The following is a 25,814-nucleotide window of genomic DNA, read 5'->3' on the forward strand; positions in this document are numbered from 1 at the left end:
TTACTTTTAAAAGTGAATAAATATATTTAAATTAAAAAGCTAAGTGTTTAACTTTAAAATTTAATAATTCTCATCACTAGAATTAAAATATTTACTCTAAATTCTTAAACGGGCTAATGAATTAACCCATTTTAGGCGGGTCGTGCCAGTCGACCCAAACCTATATTTTATCTTGTCGGGTTCGGGTTGTGTCAAGAATTGACAACCTCCCTAACTGAACACCATATACACCTTATACCAGTATACCACTAGCCCAGATTTGCTAAAAGCACTTGGTAATCATATTAACTGAACAATCAGAGTATCAAATGCATCACAAAATTAACAAAACAAAAAAGGAATATTTTGATAAACGAATGCGTCACAAAATTCAATTTTATCAAGAAATTCGAAGTTTCTTTTTTAAGGCACAGGAAAATTCATGAACCAAATGATTTTGCGGATCAAGCGCCTCGCATACCCAGGTGGGCTCTTCTTTAACCCACCCGGGTTCCAATAAAAACCGGAGAATGGTTATTTGGCAACCCGGTTAACAACAATGTCTAGACAAGCCTTTAATTCTCTACACTAACATCATGTAGCGAGTCTATTCTGGATACTACAAATTAATTTATGACAAAATTTATGACTAGTATTAAGGTTTATCAAAACCTTGTTACAATTCATACACTAGCAAATCTCAAAAAACAATATTGATTTCTAAACCTAGAAACAAATATCCGTGCTAAATGTACATGCACCTTATATAATTAAACGACAAACATATGGCAAATGAGATCACAGATCATCATGCTGCTTCAGCTAAAGCTTCAGGTGCATCGGCCCTGCATATACCCGTAGCAAATTAAATAATGAAAATAAGAAATAATTATCATTTAAGGATTAAAAAGTTTCACTTTATTTGTTTACCTCTGAAATCCTTCTCCAACTTCCATTCTTAAAAAGTTCCCAACTTTCACAGGGGTTCCCACTTCCTTGGATAGTTCACTCAACAATGTCTGCAAGAGATTCATGTTACAAATATTCAACATATATTAATTACATTTGTTAAATATAAAATGCTAGATAACATACCTTCACATTGATGGTGTCGTTCACAATAAACTTTTGCTCCATTAAAACAACTTCCTCAAAGTACTTCCTTAAGCGACCTTCAACCATATTCTCTATTGCTGCTTGGGGCCTACCCGAACTTTCAGCCTGGTAAAAGAAAATAATAATCATACATTTAGATGAAAATATTTTAATAATAAGAGTAAATAACACAGATGGTCAAGTGATTTGATCCAAATTTTAGATTTCGTCTCTAACTTTAAAAGTTACTGATTTAGTTGCTAACCACCTAGTTTGCTTTCTTAAATGGTCCCTAGGTCAGGTAAGACTACTATTTTTCTCTTTTTAAAAGTTACACTTTGACCCTTTAATATTTTACTCGTTTAATAACCCTTACACTTTGAAACATTTAAACACTATCTTATACAAGCTGTTCTATTACACCAGTGATTATCTGATTATGATTACTCTAAGTCATTTAAATTTTCAAAATCAGATTTACAGCAAGTTTGAAAAAAATGTAGCCTAAAAATAAGAAAAATTCACCTGAGATTTGAGAATTTCCCGTTCGTTCTGAACCGCATCAGAAGACACATGTTCTTTTGTCAAAAATAAAGGCTTTGCAGCCACCACATGCATTGCCAATTCTGAACCGACGCGTTTAACAGCATCCAGTGGAGCATTTTCATCCTCAACTTCAAGTGACAAAATTCCAGCAATACGTCCCAACCCTAAAATTATTATAACATCAAGAGTTAATTTTTAGTCATTTGCTGAGTTTCTTGAAAAGCCTTCATTATTTCAAGATTTACAAATAATAATCTTACCAGGATGAGGACAAGTATGGAGATATGTAGATATTACACCAGGATTAGAAAGTGGCACTGCAAAACCCCTTCTAAGCTTCACATTCTCACCCATCATTGCAGCCACTTCTGTAATTGCATTCTGAACTGTTGTTTCTCCACTTAACTTAGGATGGTCAAAATTGATCTTCAAATTCTGCACATGATGTGCCATAAACCATAAGTTTAATAGCCCAATCACTTAAAACTAACAAAAACTATGCTTGAGCTTTGGCTCAATTCATATGGACTCGTATGCAAAATAAAAAATAAAAAAAAGCCTTGAGATGGAATCACAAATAAACTATGCTTAAACAAGTAGCCAAGACGCTAAGATCAACGGGCCAAATAACACCACCCGACATAATTACATATATTTAATGAGATCGACATACATTATCATCCCCAATATCTCATAATATGCATGGAGCCTAACACCAAAATCTCAACTCCTAAGTCCCAACATATGCTCAATAACTCAAGAACAACTCATAAAGTTGTGAACATGATACTTTAAAGTTTAAACAATATATTATTTCTCATATATACTTGAAAAATGCATTACAAAGCTAATGCTGTTTCCTTCTTGATTCTTTTATCTGTTTCCTTATTGATTCTATTATCTGCTTTTAAATACCATAAATCCTTGAAAACATTTCACCATATTATTAAAAATCTAATTTTGTAAAAGAAAAACTACTCATTCATCGCCATTCTCCTAATTAAGTTCAATGGAAATAAGAAATTTAAGAAGCTACTTTAACTTTACTCAAAATTCTAGATTAAGTGCTAAAATTTATAATCTAACATAACTAAAGCAACTTATGAGCTTGTAAGCAAGCCATGAATTAAGAAAAGTCAAAAAAACAAATCAGGGTATAGAACTAGGATTAATGTACATCACATACACTTCCCATCCGACGATTCAATGAAAGTTGCAACAATTTTCATCTTGAAATGTCCCATGAAAATAACATTTCCTTTAGGCAAATTTCAAACATCCAATAATTTATTTGTCCGTTACTATCATTTGATTGTTTTATACTATCGTTGTCCACTAAATTAAGGTTCAAATGTTTCAAACTCATGAAATAGAGGGGCACAAAGTTAGATATAGATGTATTCACAAATATTACATTATTAAGGCAACACTGATTATTATTTATTAATATACATAAACACTTTATAGTCTCAAAGTCAAGTCAACTCAAATCTAAATTACTTTTCGGATGGAATTTCACATAAATAATCTGCAAACACAATCTGAATGACAAGTCAGATCTCTTACCTCTAAACCTTGAAGTCCAATAGAGAACGGACCGGTTACTTGTTCTGAAGCTTCTGTAGAAAGTGCCAATTTTGCCAAAGACGAAGCCTGCAAAGATAATCATTTACATAATCACTTCTAAAACACGCATCCAAAGACATTTATTCAAAAAACAGTTTAATAAGACTAACCAGGTACTGAAATATTTCATTTCTTGCAACAAAATCGGTTTCACAGTTTAGTTCAATAACAACCGCCTTTTTATCATTCAGTGATAGAGCAAGTAAACCCTCGGCTGCGGCTCGAGACGCCTTTTTTGATGCAAGTGCCACTCCTCTTTTCCTCAGTTCCTTTTGAGCATCCTCTGTTAGCATAATCATCATTATATATTCATAAAAAAAAACCAAAATAAAATAAATAAAACAATTTTATTTAATTTTTTTACCTAAATTCCAGTTGCAGTCGATAAGAGCTGACTTGACTTCTTTAATAGGAGCACTAGTTCTTTCTCTTAACTTCTTAATCAGACTCATATGATCCAAAGGCGAAGCCTCACTCGAATACGTTCGTGTAGAGCAACCGTATTCCGAATGTATAGGAACGCTTACTCGCCTACATAGAGTCTCAATTGACCGTTTTGCCCCTCTGGAAAGCATCATTTTGTAAAACTGCATATCAAATTTACAGCATTCAATAACAAGAAATGATATATATATATATGTATATATATATATATATATATATATGTTTCATTTGAAACAAAATGATAAACCTAATTAGCAGAAACATGAGAGTGTGTAACATTTATGATATTATAGAGGTTAACAACCTAAAGAGCACGTGGCTGATAAGATCTAATACGAAGAAATTAATATATGCTATAGTTATAAAATGAGAGAATTAAACAATAATAATCGTGGGAAAAGATAATAATAATAATAATAATACCTGGAGATCGGAGATGAGAATTAAGGAAGCAAAGTGAGGAGGTTTAAGAGAGTGGCCGGAGAAAGAAAGAAAGAAAGAAAGTATGTTAATTGTCAAGTGATTTTAGATTTTGGGGGAGCTTCATGGGCCTCATGTGGGCTCACTGGCCTTGAGATTGGGCTTTAATATAATTGACAAGTCTTAGTTTAATTATAAATAAGTAAGCTTAAGCACAATTATGAAAATCTGAGTTTGGAGTTGGATAATGTTTTATTTCTTACTTTCTTCTCTTAAGTTTTGAGTTGGATTGATGTCTTACTCGACAAAGAAGGTTGAGACTTTAAAAGGTTCGCTGGTTATAGTGCGTCTTTAGTAGGCCGTGGGAAAGCGATAACAAGTTATAGAGGCTTTAGGCCAACACTTAATTAAGGCCTCCACGTCCAAAAAAACATCATATAATAATGGGTAAAGTAAACTCAAAGTAATGTATTGTTGTGGTGGTAGGCTAGGTTGTTACTAAACTATAAGTTACGAGTTCAAAACTTGTAATAAGTAAATTTATTTTCCTTAACAATTGTCATAAAAAGGCCACAAAATCTTGTTTCGATTTACGTTGAGCCGGCCTGGTCGTCATTCCACTGCCAAATAGGCTTGGAATCGCCTTAACACTACTACGGCTTTTGTGTAAATGGGGAGTTGCGTTGCCCATGTTGTTGTTCATGTGGAAATGGGGTTGCACATATGTTTCCCTTATTTAACCTTTTTATTTAATTGAGGCAATAACGTATTTTCCTGTATATTTTATTTGCTTAACTAATTTTTAACATTATTTAATCATTATTGTATGACACTCAGGTGCGAAGTACTCTCAACGTTGATGCCAAGTCGCTTCTTGTCTTCTCGAGCCAAGAATCAAGCTTAGGCCACCAATAATGGGCGTTTAATTATGATACGCGAGACCACAAAACGCCAAAAACACCACCCCCTGTGGCGTTACATATGGGTTTATTATTTCATGGCGTTTTTAACTTTCTTTTATTTTCTATAAATTACACCATAACTCAATTCACACTTCTCAAGATTACAACAATTCATCCTAGAAGTTTATCTCAAAGAGTTAAAAAATGAAAGAATACTATTTATCATCATCAACAACTAGTAATGATGGTACGCCTTTGGATTCACATGAGATCGACGAGACACTCAAAAGTGCAATTGAACTCACAGTAGAGTTTATGGCACATGAGATGGACAATTGAAGACGATTAGTTTTTTCAGTATTTCATGTTCTTTTTATTTATGTGCTATTTTAAAAAATATTAATGAAATATTTTTTGTTTATAAATGTCAATGAAATATGGCATCAAGTTTTTGTTCTTTAATATTTATTTAAAAAATATTATAATAATAAAAAGGTAAAATAAAAAATAATTGAATAATGACAGAAGGGGGCATTAACCATTTACACATCTTTGTGCCTAAAATAAGTGATGTTAAGTTGGCGCTATACGACGAGATAACCATTTATAAGACATTAACCATTACTCATGACCTTGTAACATTAACATGTTAAAGATTTCTTGGAGCTAGAGCCAAGTGGACACTCTCACGTCAAGTCAGCTTGTTAAAAACCATTTTGTCAAGTCAATATGAACACATTCCGAAGTCAGGTCAATATTTGAAAAGCTTCATTTGTACGAGTTTGGAACATACTCTTTTGACAATTAATCTTCCCCCTTAAGACATATAGTTAACACCTTATAAATATTCTACTCTCTTAACACGGTCACTGGCGAAGATTACTTAGGGCCTGGGGTGGCCCCGTACCCCTGTTTTTTTACGCGGTAGTGTAAATTTACTCGTTTTCGTCAGAAATTTTTTATACGTCGTGCATATTTAGCCGTTTTCGGCCGAAATCTTTTATATATAGTGTAAAATTTAGTCGTTTTCGGCCGAAGATTTTTATACGTAGTGTAAAATTTAGCCCTTTTCGGCTGAAATCTTTTATACATAGTGTCAAATTTAGCCGTTTTCGGCCGAAGATTTTTATACTTAGTGTAAAATTTAGCCTTTTTCGGCCGAAATTTTTGTATACGTAGTGTAAATTTAGCCGTTTTCGGCCGAAGATTTTTATACTTAGTGTAAAATTTAGTCCTTTTCGGCCGAAATTTTTGTATACGTAGTGTAAATTTAGCCGTTTTCGATCAAAAATTTGAGTCCGGCCCACTTTGTTTGTGAATTTTTGTATACATTTTGAGTCCGACCCTCCCTGGTGTCTTAGTCCAAGCTTCACCACTGAACACGGTAGATAGCAACCATGTACAATCTTACCATTAAGGTAGTGATCATTATTTATTTACTTCTCACAAGTTATCACCTTATACAATATAATATTCATGCCCTCTAATACGTGATCGTAGATGTACAATCTTTACACTAGTATAATGTAGTAATCACTTCAATGTTTATCAAGTTTAATGATGATAATTTAAATTTTAAATTGATATTATCTTGCGATATCTTCTTGGGAATTCTTTTTTATTACATCGTTGACAAAACCATTGAAAGTTTCTTCGAACTTCCATGGGTAGCAATTATGATAAGCAACAAATATGTTGTCACTAGTAATTGTGATGATCTGATCAACAACTTTTATGAGTAGCAACTTGGCTATCAAGCATCAACACTCTATATGTGTGCATCAACATCAAGTTGGGCCATCCAATCCTCAACACTAGTACGAACTGAGTTGTTGCTAAAGGAGATCCTATTGTTTACAACATATTAATGATAACTGAGTAACTGCTAACCCTTTTAACCGAAAACTATCAAACTGTTTCATACAGAGTTGTGATGTTTCAAAAAAACATCGTGATGGTCCTTAATTATATAAAGAAGGTCTTTGATTTGTTTTATATTTTTAGAACACATTTTTCATACTGACTCGCTCTTGTTTTCTCTACAATTATCCAATTATAGGTCTTGAGAGTGCCATTAATATACTATAATCTGAAAGTGATTCCTGCACGATTCAAAGAGATGTCGAAAATATTAAACCTACAACATAACAGAAAGAAAGAATTTGTGTAATTTTCAATTGATATTGTATTTTTCTATGTGCTTACATGTCATATTTATATGACTAGCAAATTAACAAGCTAACTGAATCATTAACAAACTCTATCCTCCCCACCTCAAGTTATTGAACCTGAGATCTACAACCAAATTTAAGGTGACAAAACGTGAAAATGAGCACATTAACAATACCATAATGATTCATGGAGGTCAACCTGAAAATTCCAAACTCTTAACAATTGGCCCAAGTCAAACTGAGGTTTGTAGAAAAAGCTTCATGATTCTGACAGCTGATTGATCGGGTATGAAACATGTACCCAACTGGAATGTGATGATGTAACTCAAGTATGGTTATTGAGGGTCATCTTCTGCAACAACCAGAATAAACGAATTCAGCATAGTATGAAGTAACAAACTTATAATACCTGATTATCATAACTTGGTATGCACAAAAAAACTCACGTATATATAGAGGATCTATATGTACAAAAAAACTTGCAGCAACAATCATATAACAAAACAAGAGCATTAATCCTTTGAAGTAATTTGATGTTCCCTCCTGCAAGTTTAGTCAAACTTTGAGTCAATATGTTGAAATAATCAAACAAAGGGTAGATGTTCAAGAGAATATTAGACATCTAACAAATAGTCAAACTTTGCAATATTCATGTGAAGGAATAATATATTTAATATTCAAACCTGCAGCATGAAGGCTACAACCAGAACCGTCATAAAAGAGTTGCCGTCTCAAAAGGTTCAAAATCGAGGTCCATCGGGCGTCCGATTATCCACCCAACAACCACACAAATTGGCATCTGTAGATGAATACATTAACAATGGTGATGAACATTTTAGTCATTGTATTCAAAACTTGTTAAAGTTTTAAACACATATAAAACACAATTTAATGCCAAAATATTGCAAAAATATGACCATTTAACAGAGATTAGTATGATAGTATCATTATTATTAAATACTGAAATCACTAATATACTTTATGAACACCTACCACAAACATGGATATTTGTGTTGATGATCCAATCGCTACTCCTAAAGATATGTCCTACAAAAGTAATCAAATTTATGGTAGAAAAGATTAAATTGCCACCTCTGATTTTAATCAAACTAACAAGTAAAAAATATCAAACTAACAAGACAAAAACACTTACAAGTTTGTCTTTCACTGCAAACATAATAGCGCTCGCATGTTCTGCTGCATTCCCAACAATAGGAAGCAGAATAACACTAATGAATGCTACCGGGACATCCATCGCAACAGATGCACCCTGGAACACAGAATCACTGTATGCTGAAATAGGTTAAAATGCCACCTCTGATTATATATTTATAATCAAACTAACAAGATTTGAACCTCTACTGCATTAACCAAGTATTTGGAGAGAATTGAAATGAATAGAGTCAAAACGCCAAGCCAAATAATCGATTCCCACTTTGAAATATCTGCAAATTCTTCCTTATCTGAACTCGATGTCGGAGTATCCTGATATTTTTTAACAATTAACAGAAAGTATAAACATATTGCACGATGCTATACTTTATATGAGTCTTTATGAAGGTGATCGGTACCTCTTTAAGTGATGCATAATCTTGCTTCTGATTTGTTAGCAGAAAAAAGATATAGATGCAATATGCTACAAGCATTATACAACTACAAAATCTTGAAAGGGATAATATTGATGTCCCAATATGCAATTCGGTGTTTGTGACATGAAGAACAGTTGGGAAAATCAGGGCCATAACTGCCATCAAGAGCAATCCTACATTCATCCCAGCATTTGACTGACAATAAACTTAATTTAATCAATATTAATGATTAACTGATTATACACATTACAAGTATGACGATGAATAGAGGTGGAAAAATGGGCGTTTGATAATGAGTAGTGTTTGGTATGGGTCGGATCGGGTTGTGGTTGACTTGAAACACTTTTTGTTGGGCTTGTAAACGAACTGAGCTTTCAGTATACAGTTCGTGAACCGTTCGGCAGAAGATAGTTTATGTTTGACTAAACGAACGAACATTAACAAAAAAAAATTTGTTCATTTAGTTCAATAAACGAACATAAACACATGTCTCGTTCGTTCACTTGAATATGTGTATGTTTGTTTGTTTGTTTATCTTTGTTCGTTCATGTTTGTTAATATATTCATTTAAATTTTTTTGGCCCATTACAACTTGGTAAAGTTTTTGTAACTTTCTAGGCCCAACATATTGTTCTTCACATTACTTTTAACTAGTTTTAGCTCAGTTACATTTGTTCATCTATGCCCGGTTATGTTCATTCTTTTACGGCCATGAACCGTTCGTGTATACCGTTAACAAAAAACATAAACCAAAACGATCATATTCATTTTCTTAGCAATCAGACAAAAAAAAAAAAAAAAAAAAACATGATCGTTTAATTTTTCGTGATCAATCGTTTATTTTTTGTGCTCGATCGTTTGTTTGTTTAAACTTAAACAGACGAACACATACAGCTTGAGTCGAGTTAAGTAAAGATTAGCTACCTAGATATCCTACGGAACACTTTCAATATATATATATATATATATATTCTATTTAGATTTGCTTTTGCGGCTGCAACCTTATACATGCTCCAGCCGTGGAGCTCCCTACCCATATCAAACTTGTGCCCTCGATTTCATCGGGAAAATAACCACTCCCTCGAGGGGAAAATGTTTCATTTTAGTAGCAACAGAGTTGTTCACCAAATGGGCAGAAGCAGTTTCACCAAGCCGAGACAACTCTCCTACAAGTTGAGCCAATGCTCTGTTTGTGTTCGTTTACAAGCCTACTTTTTTTGCCACAACTTTTAAACTTTCTATAAGCAATTAGAATGCCAATACAGTTGTAAAAACCATATTATTTAAATAAAAGAATTTTGGAGGTTTCAATCTTTAAAACACACTTTTAGGCGACTTTCGACTCTTTTGAAGCATTCCACTTAAGCTAAGTTTTCTATTTTGAGCATTGGATCTAAATCTTAACCCAAACCGACCCGTTGATAAGTTAACCGGTTAAAGTTAACTGAACAATGGCAATCAACTAACCTTGTTAAACATTTGTTCCTTATTATGATGTGTGATGCCTCCACTAAAAAGTGCACATCCAAGAACAAGCAACATGTTGGACAAAATTGACCCTAGTAATGACTGCTGAACGAGGCGTAACATGCCTTGCTTCAATGCAAACAGTGATATTATCAACTCTGTTGCATTGCCAAAAGTGGCATTGAGAAGACCACCCACTGTAATTCCAAATTTTATATATAAATTAAATGATTACTATGCGATTGAGACCCTTGAAAATTGAAAAACAAACCTGTAGGTACTGTGTAAAAAACCAGTTGTCTGCACAAAAGAAGTTAAATAGTCAAAACATGTTTCTTTTTGAAAGATCATTTTATAAACCATAAAAACACTAAATTCAAGTTTATAATTGACATATATTCAATTATATACATGATGTGGCACAAAGTTATTGAAGACATTAATTTGTAGATAATTACCCGGTGGCCCAACCCAAACGCTCTGCCAAAGGTATGATGCCTAATAAGCTCAACATAAACACCCTGATATCATAAACAAACAGATTAAAACAGTGGTAAAAATACAAATTCATGACAAATGGTAGCAATATTAATAATGTAACTCACTGGGCGATGGGTCAATTGGTCAACCAGCATTGCTAATGGGCCACAAGGTAAGAGTAAACTTAGTTTATCAGAAAAGAAAGCAGTCTTTATACTGGCTAACATTATGTTCCATGTAGAGTTGGCGCCAAAACTTTTCGGCCCGCCTTTTAACAAGTTTCTGGTAGTTGACACGGGTATAGCTCGACTATCATCTTCTAACTCAATCATTGACTTTACACTTGATGATTTCATCTGTGAAAATTCTTATTTTAGAAAATAAAAAAAAGCACAGTTTATGGTGTATGTCACTATAAAACGTTCTGATTACAATTGTTGACTGTTCATATTATCAAGGTATATCAGAATTGATTTATGAAATAAATCTTAAGGGAAAAGGTAGAAGTAACTATAGAATAGTGAAAAACGCATAAGGTATTGTGTTTTATTGATAACTATTTATATAAAAGAAACCTAATCAAATCATATACAAGTATACAACATTAAGCCTATCTAACTTATTCTATCTAATGCTTACACATAGAGCTGTAGACGAAGCGAACGTTCCATGAACGGTTCATGAACCGTTTGGCGGGAAGTTCGTTTATAAAATAAACGAACGAACATGAACAACACATTTGTGTTCATTTTATTAAACAAACGAACACGGACGCATGTTTTGTTCGTTTATGTCTGTTTATCTTTGTTACTTTATGCTTGTTTACATAATAAATAGAAAACAATTAAACATTATCTGGATTAGGCATCTACTTGATTGTGTTCATTAAGTTTGTCCATATATGTTCGTTTATCTTTTTTCAAATATGTCATTTGTGTTTGTTTATGTTTGTGAGCCGTTCATTTTTTAACAAACGACTATGAACACAGATAGTTGTTTGATTAAGTATTGGTGTTTGTTTAAAGTTAAATGAACGAACACGAACATGTCTTCATTTGGTTCGTTTACTAACGCATGGCATGATGAATTGAATATATGAATATAGAGGTAAGAATAAAAGTTACTTGTAAATGAGAATTGAGGCCTCCTAATATCCTCAAATTGGTGCTGTTGCCCATAGTTTCACTGGCGAGATGGAACTTTGAATGCATTCAAACAACGAAATGATCAACGGGTGCTGGTGCAGCTATCAAACGAAGATCAATTTTAGAAATCAATACAACAGAATACGATCAAACAGATTGAGCAATGTGATTGCATGATGAGGCAGTTAGGTTATATTGATCAAACGCACAACCTTATTATTATTATTATTATTATTATTATTATTATTATTATTATTATTATTATTATTATTATTATTATTATTATTATTATTATTTTTGTGTTTGCATGATGAGGCAGTTAGGGTGATGAATGTGTACGTACGCTGAGTTTGATGATAATCACTGACGTTGACATTGATGTCAATAAATCGTTTCTTGTTTTTCAGAATCATCTGGTTACTTATTCATTTTGAATTTTATTAAAAAGCCTTCATTTGGTTTACAGAAAAATTAATTAGAGTTTGACTGCATTCGAGTAAGTGTAACAAACTGACCAGGTTAGGATCTGGGTCGGGTCAACACATGTTTCTATAAAGTATCAGTTTGGTATGGGTTAAAACGAGTTAGGCTCAATACGGAGTCGGGTTGAAATGGATATTTTAGAAAAAAATAAAAACAAAAATAGGTTCACCTGCTTATGGGGCATTGACTATGAGGCGTTCTGGTGGAGTCTGAGACAACGATTAGGTGGTGGAGAGACAACGATTGTGAGTGGTGTTAACAACTTTTGTAGCACTCGTTTGTTTTCTACTTGTTGCCTAAATTGAGTAAACCGAATCATCATGACACGAAGATTGGACTGAAGTGTCAAATTACATCAATACTCAGAGCAGTTTGGTTTACCTCATTGGATTGTTAAGTTGGTTTGCACTTCGCAAGAGTGTGTTGGGACTTTCAAATGCATTATGCATAGGGAGGTGATCAAACTTAATACGACGAGTTTTGAATGAAATGAATTGGTATGAGGCTCAAATGCACTATTATGTGTTTAAAGATGACCTAATGGATGCATATAACTGAATTAGAATACTTAATTGGTCTTGTGATTGGTGAAGTTGATCAAAAGATGGATTGGTTAGACAATTGTGCAAATAGTTACAGTTTGGAAGTCTAAATCGCCAAGGGTGAGCATGCAAAGCTTTCTTAAGCAAGTGTCAAAATTGGCTGATAAAACTATATTTGAAATTATCTAATTGCTTATTTGCTTAATTTCTTTACAATAACCAAGTTGGTAGCTTGACTTGTGTATAAAATGTTAAATCTCAGTTGTAGATGCCAAGTGTGATATAGTGCAAGTCCCTTGGTGTACGAGAATTTCAAGTTGAGTTGAACCAAATGCGTGATAGCAATAGCACAAACAAACAAAAACGAACATATATAAAACCCCAAAGTCAAGAACATTTATATACTAATTCATCTGGTTTCAAACTAACAGCAACTTTACATGATCAATTAACTAAGAATCGACAAGCGCTATTCGTGAAAGTTGAACCAACACGAGAAAGGTAAAAATACCATGGACAAGAATGTATCAAATAATAAACTTGAAAGTCTCTTTTTAACTGCAACAGGCTCCTGCTTGAGCAGGGGCGCCATCTCTTCCTCCCGATGGCCCAGAATTACCACCATAACCGACTTTAATCCCATAAGACTGTCACAAAACAGAAACAAAGGATAATAATTAATGTTAACTAAGATGATTTAGAAAGATGTATGTAAAGAAAAATGACACATGCCTCATTTGACACGTCAAAAACTCCATCCTGAATCTTCTTATAGATTGTTCCAGCTGTGTTTATAAATGCCTGAAAAAGAATACGTAAATCATAATAAGAAATTTCCAAAAACAATCAATTAGTAATTAAATATAAGAAAATAAATGACCTCCTCAACATTCTGCGCGGTTTTTGCAGAAGCTTCCATGAATACCAGACCATTTTCCTTAGCAAACTGTTCACCTTCTTCAGTACTAACTGCTCTTCTGTGTGAAAGATCACACTTGTTACCAATGAGCATTACAGTCATATTTGCATTTGCATGCTGTCTAGCATCCTCCAACCAGCTTGCAAGATGATTAAAAGTTTCCCTCCTGTATTATACACAATATATAAAGTTATACACACCATGTTGAACACATCCCTATTATAATAATCTTTCATAATTGAGTGTGCCATCATTAATTGAAGGGAAAAAAACTCAAATTCACTTGTAGACAGGAAAATAAGTCTGAATAAAGAAATGTCAAAACATTCAGATTGGATTCATTATGATTTTAATTTTTAAATAAAATGGACTTTTCATACTTTAAAATGTGTTGTGTGTGTGTGTTAATGCCCAAACTTTCGGTTAGCAAACAAGATTTATAAAAAAGAGAGAATTAGGGGTGGAAATTCCCGACACGACACAAGAATCGTCAGGTTTGGGGTTGGCATATCTAACCCATTTAGAAAACAGGTTGTGGTCGGGTTGATCTGTTTAACCAGTTTAGTTAAAATAGTCGACCCAACAACATGTTTAGTTAAACAAGTCACCCCAGTAATCTGTCTATGACCCATTTAACTCATCAACCTGATTAGCACGTTTACAACTTGAACATAACCCGCCAACCCATTTAAATAAACAGGTTAAATGGGTCGTCTTCAGGTTACACAATTTCAAGTGTGTGCTGGTTAGGTTGATGTTTTTGACACATATAAAATATGGTTCGTGTTCGGTTTGAACAATTCAACCGCCAACCCGACACGATTGACAGACACGTATAAGAATGATACCTGGTGATGTCATAAACCAGAAGTGCACCAGCAGCACCTCTGTAGTAAGACCTGGTTATTGATCTAAACGACTCCTGGCCCGCCTGTAATACCAGAAGCAAAAAAGAAAAGGTCAGAGATGAATATAAATTTAATGAATAATCAGAATATTGCATTAGAAAGAAAAAAACATCTTTTTTGTGGTATTCGTCTCGTAACTTTAAACACCGTATGAACTGGGTGACGTGGCTTAAAAACCCGTTACTTAGTATGTAATTTTGTCTTGTTTCTAGTTAGAAATTTCTAACCAGAGTGGCTTTATTTAAAAGTTTGCCTTTCAAAAAAAAAAGAAAGAAAAAAACACTACAAGTGCAACAATGAATGTATAAGTACCAAAGAAAGGAAATAAGTTAACAAACCGTGTCCCATATCTGCAGCTTTATTGGTTTGTTGTCAATGGTGATCATTCTGGCACCGAATTCAACACCAATAGTTAAATCATGAACTGGTTGGAACCGCTTGTCAGTGAACTGCAGAAGAAGGCATGATTTTCCAACCCCTGAATGGTATTATAGATTATTAATATTTTCTGTTTCATTGATGGCAGTACATAACTTATTAATCCAAGAAAACTTCTTCATGTATGATATACATGCCACAATCTCTGTCTAACAATCATCTATAAAAGCTTGGCATTACAATCCAAGTCACCAATGAAATGCACAAATGTAGATACTATTAGGAGTGGGCAAAAACCGAACCGTTAAGTGAAAAAATTAACCATAACCGACAAAACCGATCGGCTATGGCTTAGTAGATATGGTTAACTGACCATTCGGATGTGGTTACAGTTAATATGTCTTCGTTAACCGACTTTAACTAAAACCAAACCTTGTATGTTTGCGTTTTTCCAAATTGTATACATCTATTACCATTTTTTTTTATAACTCCATTTCTATCTTCGAACATAAAATTCATACTAACCGAGCTTTAAAACACCATAAACAAGCTTGGAACCGGCACATTTCAGCTTTGAAACTTCACAAATGAGCTTGAAACATCATAACCGAACCATTTTCAACCGACACAAAAGGAAAAAAAATACTAAAAAAAACACACTAGACATTAACCGAAAGTGAGCCATAACCGACAGTTAACCAACCAACCATTCGGCAATGGTTATGCAACCGACTTTGCCCACCCCTAGATGCTATAATCAAACAAATAGAATAACAAATATAATGAACAAATTGTATAAAATTAAAGAGAGCATAAAATAATTAATTACTTCCAGTAAGATCATGGCCTGATTCATATCCAGACGGACATAATACACCACAAGGCGATGAACATTTAGATCATACATTTAGGGTAACATAACAAAATTAATGACTAAATAATAATAATAATAATAATAATAATAAATAAAGCAGATTACCGGTATCACCAATGATGATGTATTTGAAAAGGTATGCGTAGGACATGATTCTTTCTTCAGATCTATCTCTCGGAATTGAAACCGAAATTAATCCAACATGAAATTGAAAGCTAAGTATTGCTAGTGTTTTTTCGTGATTAATGAATGAATATGATCTGAAGAAAAGAAAAAATATGTAAAAAAATACAACCAACTTTTGGACTCGTGTTTGCTGACCTGTCACTAGAACCAAGTATTTTTCTTTTTCATAAAGCCCAAACATAAATAATTCAAGGCCCAATCTATCGGTGTAGGTCAGTAAGTGTATGTATGTAAGTTGAAACTTGAAACCGGTATGAGAAAAACTAAGTTGAATACGGTCTAAAGCCGGTTTGTTGCCCATCTAGGATTGGGTTTGCTACTAAAAATGGGATTGCGACGAAACTTGATATTCATGTACATGCCACCTCATTGTAATCGTTTTGAATGATATAAAGGTTATTATGTAACAACCAGTTAAAACTTATCTGTTTTGGTTTGTTTTTTCTTTACAAACCGCTTTGGGTCCGAGTTGATTTTGACTTTCAATGATCCAATCTGAACCGGTTTTAAAATCAATCCGGTTTAGCCTACTTAGTTTTGCTTTAAAGTATTTTAAAAAGATTACGAGATTAAGTAATACTAATTTGAAGTTAGTTTGTTTACCTACAAATAACATTAAAAGTTCAGACTCGATTCGTTTATCAATTTATTTAACTATTTTCACGTGTATGTGTGTTTATTTCTTCATATATTTAAAGTTTTAACTACATATAACATAATATATAACTTTAATATTTTTTATTTATCACTTAATATATATCACTTACTTGACAATTCTATATTTTATTTTGGTCTTAACAAAGTTATGACATTTACTCGATTAATAGGTTATCTATAGTCATTAGCCTAATCAAGTTCGAAGCATAAAATCGAGGTTGCTAAGCACGCCATGTTTGCGGGTTGAACTCTAATATGGCACGAAAATTATGTCACGCACATGACACCCAATAAAAGTTAATTTTTTTAGGTATTAATACTTTAAAATTCTAAATTTACAAATGCATTTTTTTTTTATTTTTGAAGTTATGAAAATACATGTTTTTAAACTTATATATTTTTGGTACAAAAGGTAACAAAATAGTTCAAGTTACCGCATAAAAACATTCTAAAAAAAGTAGTGTATAAGTAAACAAATGGTTAAACAGGTCAACCCATGAACCCGTTGGTTGACACAAGCGTAACCTGTTACGCTAAACATGTTCACGGTTTCAATCCAGAGCCGCCTACACTTTTAGACTAAACCCAAAACCACAATTCAATTTATTTGGATTGGATCTTGGTAGAGAATTATCAGGCTTCTGACCTTATGTCATCCATCAATAAGTAGAGATATTCAACCCATGAACTGAAAATTTTAATAATCTAATTAATCAATGGCTATAACTGTATCCAGAATATTCAAGCTCAACCACTTTATATCATAAACAAATCATCCATTAATCTCAGTCATCAAACACTAACTTGTAGATTTTCATTCACAGGTTTTCTGATACATGTGATATATTTTTGTAAAAACCATCTAAAATTCGAAATTATAAAAGCTGTAACAATCTACCACTGGTACACTACAACTTTTCTATCAATGTTCTTAGCCATAAATATGTATGTTTAGTCTTCTTAACCATAATGAGTGTAGAATCATATGATAAATGTCATATCTTTTCGCTGGATTATTAACCACAAAATGTCGTTGCACCCTCTTAACATTCACCTGCAGCCTAACATACTCATCATCTGATATTCCCAACAAAATCCTCTTCAAGTTCGGTATTTCACCCACTGACACGCGAACTGAAAATGCATCCCAGTTGAGAACATCACTAAATGGTAGTACATAATGCTGAGATATCAACACGGGCACACACCCAGCGTATATAGCTTCCACTATTCGTGGACTCGCCACTTCATATCCACTAGGACATAAGCAAAACCGGCTTGATTTCATCATGTTTCTTCATAACTAGTTTATGGACTTTTATGTGCAATTAACCCTTTTAATAAATGCATACTCCCAGTATGTTGTATGCATGTGCTTGGATTGTTGTTGTATCAAGTTTTATTTATTTATTTTTTTTTTACTAACTCATTAAGTATTTATAGTTTTCAAATAACTTGATAGAAAGTGTTTGTCGGTAAGCCCGCTAGCCCATTAAGACCCATACTGAAAGACAGACAGTATATATTTAATCAAAACGTGTTATAACCTGTTACCCAATGTGCCTGGCCTACCGACGTGACAGCTCAAATTTATGCATAGAGGATTTGAACCTACCCAGTCATGGCAAGCTAGCATGAAATGGTTGGATCCCAGGCTCTGGTTCCAGTAAGGGTACCTTGATGAAACTATGTGCACATAATCACCAATAACACGCTCAAGGACAGCTTTATCGCGGATAATTGGGTCGAAAAGATAATCAAGGATCATGGTGACACTAAATGGGAGTAAATACGCATGAGCTCGATTTGGGTCATATGTTCGAAAACTAGGGTCTTTCTCTATGAAGTTAAGAAAGATGCCTTCCGTGGAGTAAATGCCAAAGGTAGGACCTTTGTGAAATAAGGGTGGCTCTCCTTCTTCATAGATGTATACTTTGAATAGCTTCTCCATAAGCAAGTAACTCCTACACATGAAACATTTTATTATTATTATTTTAAACAACATATATAATAGTAACCTCAACAAGATAATAAAAATGCTAACAAAAAATAAAGGTAGAATATGATAGATCAATTTATTTCATCTCTAGTTCTATTGTCTTAAATAAAAATATATTTTTTCTAATGTTTTCGAGTTTTAAAATCTGTCTATATATCCATTCTTTTTTGACAATGTATTTGATGTATATTTTTAGGTGATACATCAAATACACAATCAAATTTGAAATATAAAAGGCTTGTTATGTTTTTTATTGTGTAATCAAACTCGTTTGTAGATCTTTATTTGTAATCAAACTCGTTTGATCAATATGGTAAGTATGAAAAATCCAGACATCAAAGTTTAAGTACTATAATCCTACTATACTATTAAAACAAATTAGTTTGCCTCCACATACCCCTTTTCTATTAGATGATTTTCTTTCTTTCCAAATATATCTTGCACTTCTCTATTTTTCTTATTAATTAAATAAATCAAAAATAAAATCAATGCCACCTCAATGCCATGTCACCAATTCCTTTCATATTAATGCCAACTCATCCTCTAACCTATATTTAAACAATAATATTTCTTAATTTTTTACCCTAATCATGTTTTTCTTTCTTTCTCTAATAGCCGGATCTTCTTTCATCATCTCCCATATTCCGGCCAATCCAAATCTATATATTTATTAATTATTTTCCGTTAAGTTTCTATTATATATTAAATTCCGATTGTTGATATATGTAATTCCGGCAATATTATATTTCTTCCGGTTATTGTTTCTTCTAATCTTTTTATGTTTCTTTTAATTGTTAACTAATTTTATTAAAATCAGTTTAGGTTTTTAATAAAGAAAGGCGATGTCTATAATTTTTGGACGTGTTTACGTTTTTCCGGTAAGTATTGACCCGTTTTTTTTTCGGTTATGTGTTATACTTATAACAATGATGATTGTTTTATATTTATTAGTATTTTTTTAATTTTTCGTGTTCTTTTGTTTGACATGCTGTTAATCTATGTTCTAAATCAAAATTATGTTCATCCATCGACGGTATCAAAATCGGAGATTCCATGGTTAAAAACCATATTTCTTATTTTCCGGTAAGACATTCAATTTTTCCGGTTACAAATTAAAAATCAAATATTCCATAATATCAACATTAATATTCTACTTTCTAATTTCAGGTCAACGCCAAGACTAATAGATGTTCATTTCTCTTAAAATTCTACAAAAAAATCCGACATACCATGGTCATTGTCACAATATCGTTTTTCCGGTTACATCTTTTAAATTTTCCAGTTATTAACTATAATTCAAAAAACCATAATATCAATATTAATTTTCGATTTTATTATTTCAGGTTATTTTTCGACTCATATAATATGATTTCACGATGGATCAAGACTTTATAAGATGTATTTTTATTATATTATCATGTATAGATTTTCTTTTTTGAATATTCATGTATTTCAATATTTCAATAAATATTAATCTATACCTTGATGTATATTTTGTTTTCCGACGCCTTAATAAATGACACAATTAACTATTCCATTAATTCAAATTATTTAGTTTAACTTTTCTAATTTATGGTCATAACAAGATTCCCATTTTATATGCATTGATTTTCTCAATTAACTATTTCCTAATTTTGTTGCTTAATACAATTTATTTCATTCACATTTTATACACAATTTCTTTTCTTAATTTTTAAAGAAAACCGATTTTACAAATTAACTTCATTTTATTTTCTCATTTACTTTTTGACCATATCAATGATAATTATAAAATAACATTTACACATACATAGAACTTTGTTACTACCTTTTATAATATAATTATTGTATTCCCTTTTATATAAAAATTTAAATCTTAACGAAATACAAATTAATTTGCAATCATTTCACCCAACTCAAAGTTAATATGAGTTTACCGTAATTGTATATACTTTTGGTGTGTCATAAAAACTTAATTTTAAATTAATTATCCATGATTTCCATAATAATAATTTATCTAACATTAAATGTCCATAATCTATAAATAATAATACATAATAATAGATTTACTAATTCACATAAATAAGTGAATCAAGATATCGAATTTATTTATGGTATCTCTCTACATTTTTGGTATATTATTTAAATTTAAATTTGAATTTCTAATTAATGTCCATACTAATTATTTGACTAACATTTACACGAAATATTAACATGTTTTCTATTTAACATGTTTCCTTTAATTGTTTGACTAACATTTGAATTTCTGATTAATGTTTATTTGTTCCTTCATTTTGTATATATAACCGAATTAACATCAATATTGTAATTTATATACTTTAATACTTTAATTATCCCATAATTTATATACTTTAATTATACATAATTTACATAATAATAAGTTCCCATAAATTTGAATTTCTAATTAATGTTCATAATAATGGTTTGACCAACATTTACATGGAATATATACCAACATTCAGATTATGTTTAAGGTAACATATTAAAATTATACTTTACAGTTATGTTAGTATTTTTATTTTTGTTAAAAGATTACAAGTTACCATTCATACCATTACAAATTCAAAATTCGTTCTAAATGTTAAAACAACTCATAACTTCAATTCTTTATTTTTGTTTACCGTAATTGTTTATAGTTTTGGTATATCATAAAAAATTAATTTGAAATTAATTATCCATAATTTACATAATAATAAGTTCTCTAAAATTAATGGTCCATAATCGGTAGATAATAATAAGTTTACTATTTTACATAAATAATTAAATGAAAGTCTCTATTTTCTCTGTAGTATTTCTCTACATTTTAGGTATATGATTTAAATTTGAATTCCTATTTAATGTCCATAATAATTGTTTGTCAAACATAATTGTTTCTATATATGTTTTCCATCATTGTATTGACTATAACCGTATCTTAATAATTACCAAAAATTATAATTCAGATTATGTTAAATTATTAAAATTATGCTTTACAAGTATGTTATTACTTTTACTATTTTTTGTTCTAGATATTTCAAAAAGTACTACCTTAAAAAGTTACCATTCAGACTATTATTTTTATTTTTGTTATAAAATTACAAGTTACCGTTCATACTATTACAAATTCAAATTTGTAATCAATGTTAAAACAACTCAGAACTTCAATTCTGTATTTTTGTTTACCCTAATTGTATATAGTTTTTAATTTTTTTTCATTTTTATAAACTCATTCCTTAATATGGTTTGACCGAAATAATACCATAATTATCTCATTATTACAATTTATATGGTTTGACTTTCTTTATTTGTTAAAAAACGCGAATGAAGAAGTTATAAACTAAATAAATTTCCGACCGATTTAAGTATTTGACCATTCATATTAAATCATTTTTGACCATTCATATTAAATCGTTTTAAATTTTAAATAACATTTACATAGTAAATATAACTTTTTTGAAATATATCAACATGATTTAAGTGCTTTTAAATTTAAGATTTGCACTCACAAATTATGTCCATATAAAAATTAGCATACATTTATTTTGACTATTGTAACATTTTTAATTATATATTCTCTTAAAATCCATTATTATGTTATTATGAGTTACTATTAATTGTATTAAGTTTGCTTCAAGCAAAAGAAAAAACAGTGGACACATTTTGGATTTTAAAAAATGCATATATATTATGTTTACAATTTGAAGTCAAAATATGACATTTTAAAATTAAAAGTTAGACCTTTTAATTCAAACATGGTGTGTTAATTTTTTTTTTCAAGATAGTACGTTACTAACTATAATTTTTTCAAGATGGTAATATTTAATTCAAACATGGTTTACAATAAATGTTTTAAATTGATGTGCAAATAAACACAGGTACTATCTTAGAGTAATAAATATTACAGTTATTGATGTGTAATAAATGTCCTACATAAAGTTCATCTTTTAAATCAACATTGAGATAAAAGTTTTGTTGAATCGACATTATAGAATTGTTTTATTGATTTGGAGATTAATTTCATTTGTTTGCTTATTATTGTACTAATGATATAAGTTATAAAATATTTTAACTTTTCATTTATCTTTGTTAGTATTTGTATTTTTTTGTATTTGATTCAAATAAGTTATGATGTCTTATAATTCATGTAAAAGTATCCTTTATTTATAAGTAAAACATTTGCATTTCATTAAATTTATATGATGTTACATATATATCATTTTTTAAATATGTTCCGCCGTGTGTAACACGGGTACTATCATAAATCAATATTGAAATCCAATGATCTGTTTTTTTAAGAGATTTAGATCACTTAAAGCTTGTTAATGTTAAAAAGAAATGGCACATTTGAATTTGGAAAATGAAGTTAGTGATAAATGTTTTTCAAGATGGTAATATTTATGAAAAGTATTATGTATATAGTAATTGTAGAACCAATGTTATTTTGGTTGTACTTATGTTGAAGCAACTTTTTGTTTATAATACGTTATAATAACATCTATATATCATGTTATTGTCTTCTCGAGTGTTGTTGTTAAATGTTTTATATATTTCCACCCGTGTCGTACACGAGTCAATAACCTAGTATTATTATATTAAGAGCCTTTAAAAAACATAGACAAGTGGTATTTTTATATTTAGTAACAAATTTTATATTTTATCTATACCACAATTAATAAAGACAGTTTCTGTAATAGTCCTGTTTTTGTGTTTTGTACAATTTCAAAATGATTCAAGAGTATATAGTTTATTGTTGGAAATCTTGAAAAACACAAAACGAGCCGACAAAGCATCCACGATTCTTGTGAGGCATGTGACATCTCTTGTTCACAGTAAAACTTTCTATTATTTGGGTCTCAGGCATTAATTGCTTTGTAAGTAATAAAAAAACACTGATGTCATGTTATTATATAAATATAAATCTAGTCATGTTCACATGGATTGAATTGTTTATTTGGGTAAACGTATTTGGGAGGCAAAACAGTTTACTTATGATTATTTATTATTTTACCTAATTACTATATTAAATAAAAATGACATACAAGCCATCAAAAGTTAAAAGTGAAAACACATGAGACAAATAGTTGAAAGTTTAACAATAAAAAAAATACTAATTGGTCGGTCCCACCAAAATTACAATGGGAATGCCCCTATCGTACAAGCTACAAGGAACACGGTCCGTATGGAGATGGTCTCAATCTATAATGTTTTAAAACATTAATATTAATGTCATTAGTGAAGTTAATTAACTTTAAATGCACTTTCATTATATGTGAAAGAAAACGTTCGATGCATAAATTATGTGAGCCACTAGCAACGTATATAAAATTATAAACTAAAAAAAAAAGGGAAATAAATATTAATATGAAAGTACCGTAACGAGAAAATAATTAATTACCTGTGGAAAAGGTAAGGATTTCTGTAAATATTTCCGCTCGGTACATAATCAGGATCATTTAACGGAGAAGATGAACTGCTGTTGTTACGGCTCGTGGCGGCGTCTCTTATCAAAACCCGAGCTCCGGCTCGCTCTGCTTCAACCTTCTCCAGGTTCTTGTCTCTCTTCTTGTTTCTCCTCAACAAGCTCTCAACTTTCAATTCTTTAACTAATTGACTCACCACATTATTCATCTTCGTATTTTGCTTCTTACACGAATCCGTATCACACTAATTCCACAACAAAAACCATCAAAATCGATCAAACATTCGAAGTTTAAAGTAGTAAGATAATTAATTAATATAAATATGAGTCAACTATATACACACGGTCTGACATTTAATCCCACATCATTTTCAACGGTTGTTCAAATAGAGGTGAGACAATCGTTTTGGCAACAACAACATAAATTCATTGTATGACAATCTATAGATATTAGACGACCATTTTGAAAAATAAAATATTTATAGTTTGACCATCTATATTCAAAACAGCAATCCAGATATTGGATGAACGACGTCAACAACTTTCAAAAGTTTTCAAAATGTGAACGTCTTGGTCAAAACGACTGTCCTGATAGAGGTCAGAATGCGTTTTGACCAAGTATATTCAAACTTTGACCGTCTATGGTCAGAACAGTAATCCAGATATTGGAACAACACCGTCCTGAGTTATGACCAATAACTTTCAAACATACATTAATTATTCAAGTAATATAAGAAGATCGATAGATAAATTACATTAAACATGGAGTAGAGCTCGGTGTTAGGGTTTAACCGCGGCGTTGGTGGTGGAGATTGAATGAAGGGATAGAAATAGTTGATGAAGACGAAGATAACGGCCATCGCCATGAAGACCATGGCGAGGCGGGAAGCGATAAGAAAGAGAGGCCGGTGGAGGCGTATGAGACGACGACAACGATAACGAGGGCGAGGAGTGTAACGGAAATGAGTGTGAATGATTGATTATTGTTTGATCTACAGAACATGTTGTATTGAATGGATGGATGGATCTGCTAGCTAGGGTTTGTTGTGTGTGTGTTGGGACAGAAAGCATGAAATGGATCGAGGATGAAAAAACCAACCCCAAGTGGTCTGGTTTGCATGCTATTCGGAACCTTCCGTTCCCTAAGAATGCGTTTCATGTTTTTCTATCCATTTTTTTAATAACTGTTATACGTTAGTTACTATCTGATTTTTAAATTAAGTAAGTAAAAATAAATTATATTCGTATTTTAATTTAATTAACTTTTAATGCCTTGCTATTTTTTGTAAACACTAATTTACTTGTATATTAATTAACATCGAATAACTTACAACAAAAACAAAATATATAATCTATTATCTAATTCTTCATAGTAAATTGCCAACCATTTTCTTGTTAAGCTTTCTTTATTCGATAAGTTTCACATAAAAAGAGAAATATTAAGGCTTTTTTGAATATTTATATTTTGTAAATTTGTAATCATAAATTTTACCGTGTCTTTTTTATAGGTAAATTCCTTAAATTATTATTTATATTATTCCATTGACTTGGGTCAATAATGTTTGAAGATTCGTTAACTTGATTCTCATTTGAAAGTTGATCATCA

At 31.4% G+C, this 25,814-nt stretch overlaps 2 protein-coding genes and 3 pseudogenes across 4 annotated transcripts; all 5 read right to left on the reverse strand.

Moving 5' to 3' along the window:
• Positions 1-589: 589 nt before the first annotated feature.
• Positions 590-4,166, reverse strand: LOC143546756 (elongation factor Ts, mitochondrial-like). 2 transcript variants are annotated; one of them, XM_077038345.1, is made up of 9 exons: positions 4,114-4,166; positions 3,611-3,833; positions 3,357-3,529; positions 3,187-3,273; positions 1,881-2,055; positions 1,600-1,784; positions 1,075-1,200; positions 910-998; positions 590-824 (listed from the first exon to the last, which is right to left on the reverse strand). In XM_077038345.1, the coding sequence occupies exons 2-9, from the start codon at positions 3,822-3,824 to the stop codon at positions 788-790; spliced, it is 1,086 nt and encodes a 361-aa protein (XP_076894460.1). In that variant the 5' UTR covers positions 3,825-3,833; positions 4,114-4,166; the 3' UTR covers positions 590-787. The 2 variants fall into 2 exon arrangements, with proteins under 2 accessions (XP_076894460.1, XP_076894459.1); XM_077038344.1 differs by lacking the exon at positions 4,114-4,166 and having other exon boundaries at positions 3,611-3,839.
• A 3,352-nt stretch (positions 4,167-7,518) lies between these two features.
• Positions 7,519-11,897, reverse strand: LOC143546742 (vacuolar cation/proton exchanger 3-like; annotated as a pseudogene). Its single transcript, XR_013137642.1, has 11 exons — positions 11,844-11,897; positions 10,838-11,075; positions 10,698-10,761; positions 10,511-10,539; positions 10,240-10,436; positions 8,540-8,967; positions 8,337-8,453; positions 8,177-8,230; positions 7,867-7,982; positions 7,630-7,726; positions 7,519-7,535 (listed from the first exon to the last, which is right to left on the reverse strand). The product of XR_013137642.1 is annotated as a vacuolar cation/proton exchanger 3-like (transcript).
• A 1,339-nt stretch (positions 11,898-13,236) lies between these two features.
• LOC143546757 (ras-related protein RABB1c-like) lies at positions 13,237-16,210 on the reverse strand. Its single transcript, XM_077038347.1, has 6 exons — positions 16,074-16,210; positions 15,055-15,194; positions 14,657-14,739; positions 13,770-13,974; positions 13,622-13,690; positions 13,237-13,536 (listed from the first exon to the last, which is right to left on the reverse strand). The coding sequence occupies exons 1-6, from the start codon at positions 16,117-16,119 to the stop codon at positions 13,444-13,446; spliced, it is 636 nt and encodes a 211-aa protein (XP_076894462.1). The 5' UTR covers positions 16,120-16,210; the 3' UTR covers positions 13,237-13,443.
• Positions 16,211-17,444: 1,234 nt separating this feature from the next.
• Positions 17,445-18,102, reverse strand: LOC143546743 (putative glycosyltransferase At3g07620 pseudogene; annotated as a pseudogene).
• A 155-nt stretch (positions 18,103-18,257) lies between these two features.
• LOC143546745 (putative glycosyltransferase At3g42180) lies at positions 18,258-25,232 on the reverse strand (annotated as a pseudogene).
• Positions 25,233-25,814: the final 582 nt, after the last annotated feature.

The sequence above is a fragment of the Bidens hawaiensis genome, unplaced genomic scaffold, assembly GCF_021521415.1.
Source record: "Bidens hawaiensis isolate Kalapana, Puna unplaced genomic scaffold, B.hawaiensis_p1.1 tig00014463_1, whole genome shotgun sequence".
Taxonomy (NCBI): domain Eukaryota; kingdom Viridiplantae; phylum Streptophyta; class Magnoliopsida; order Asterales; family Asteraceae; genus Bidens; species Bidens hawaiensis.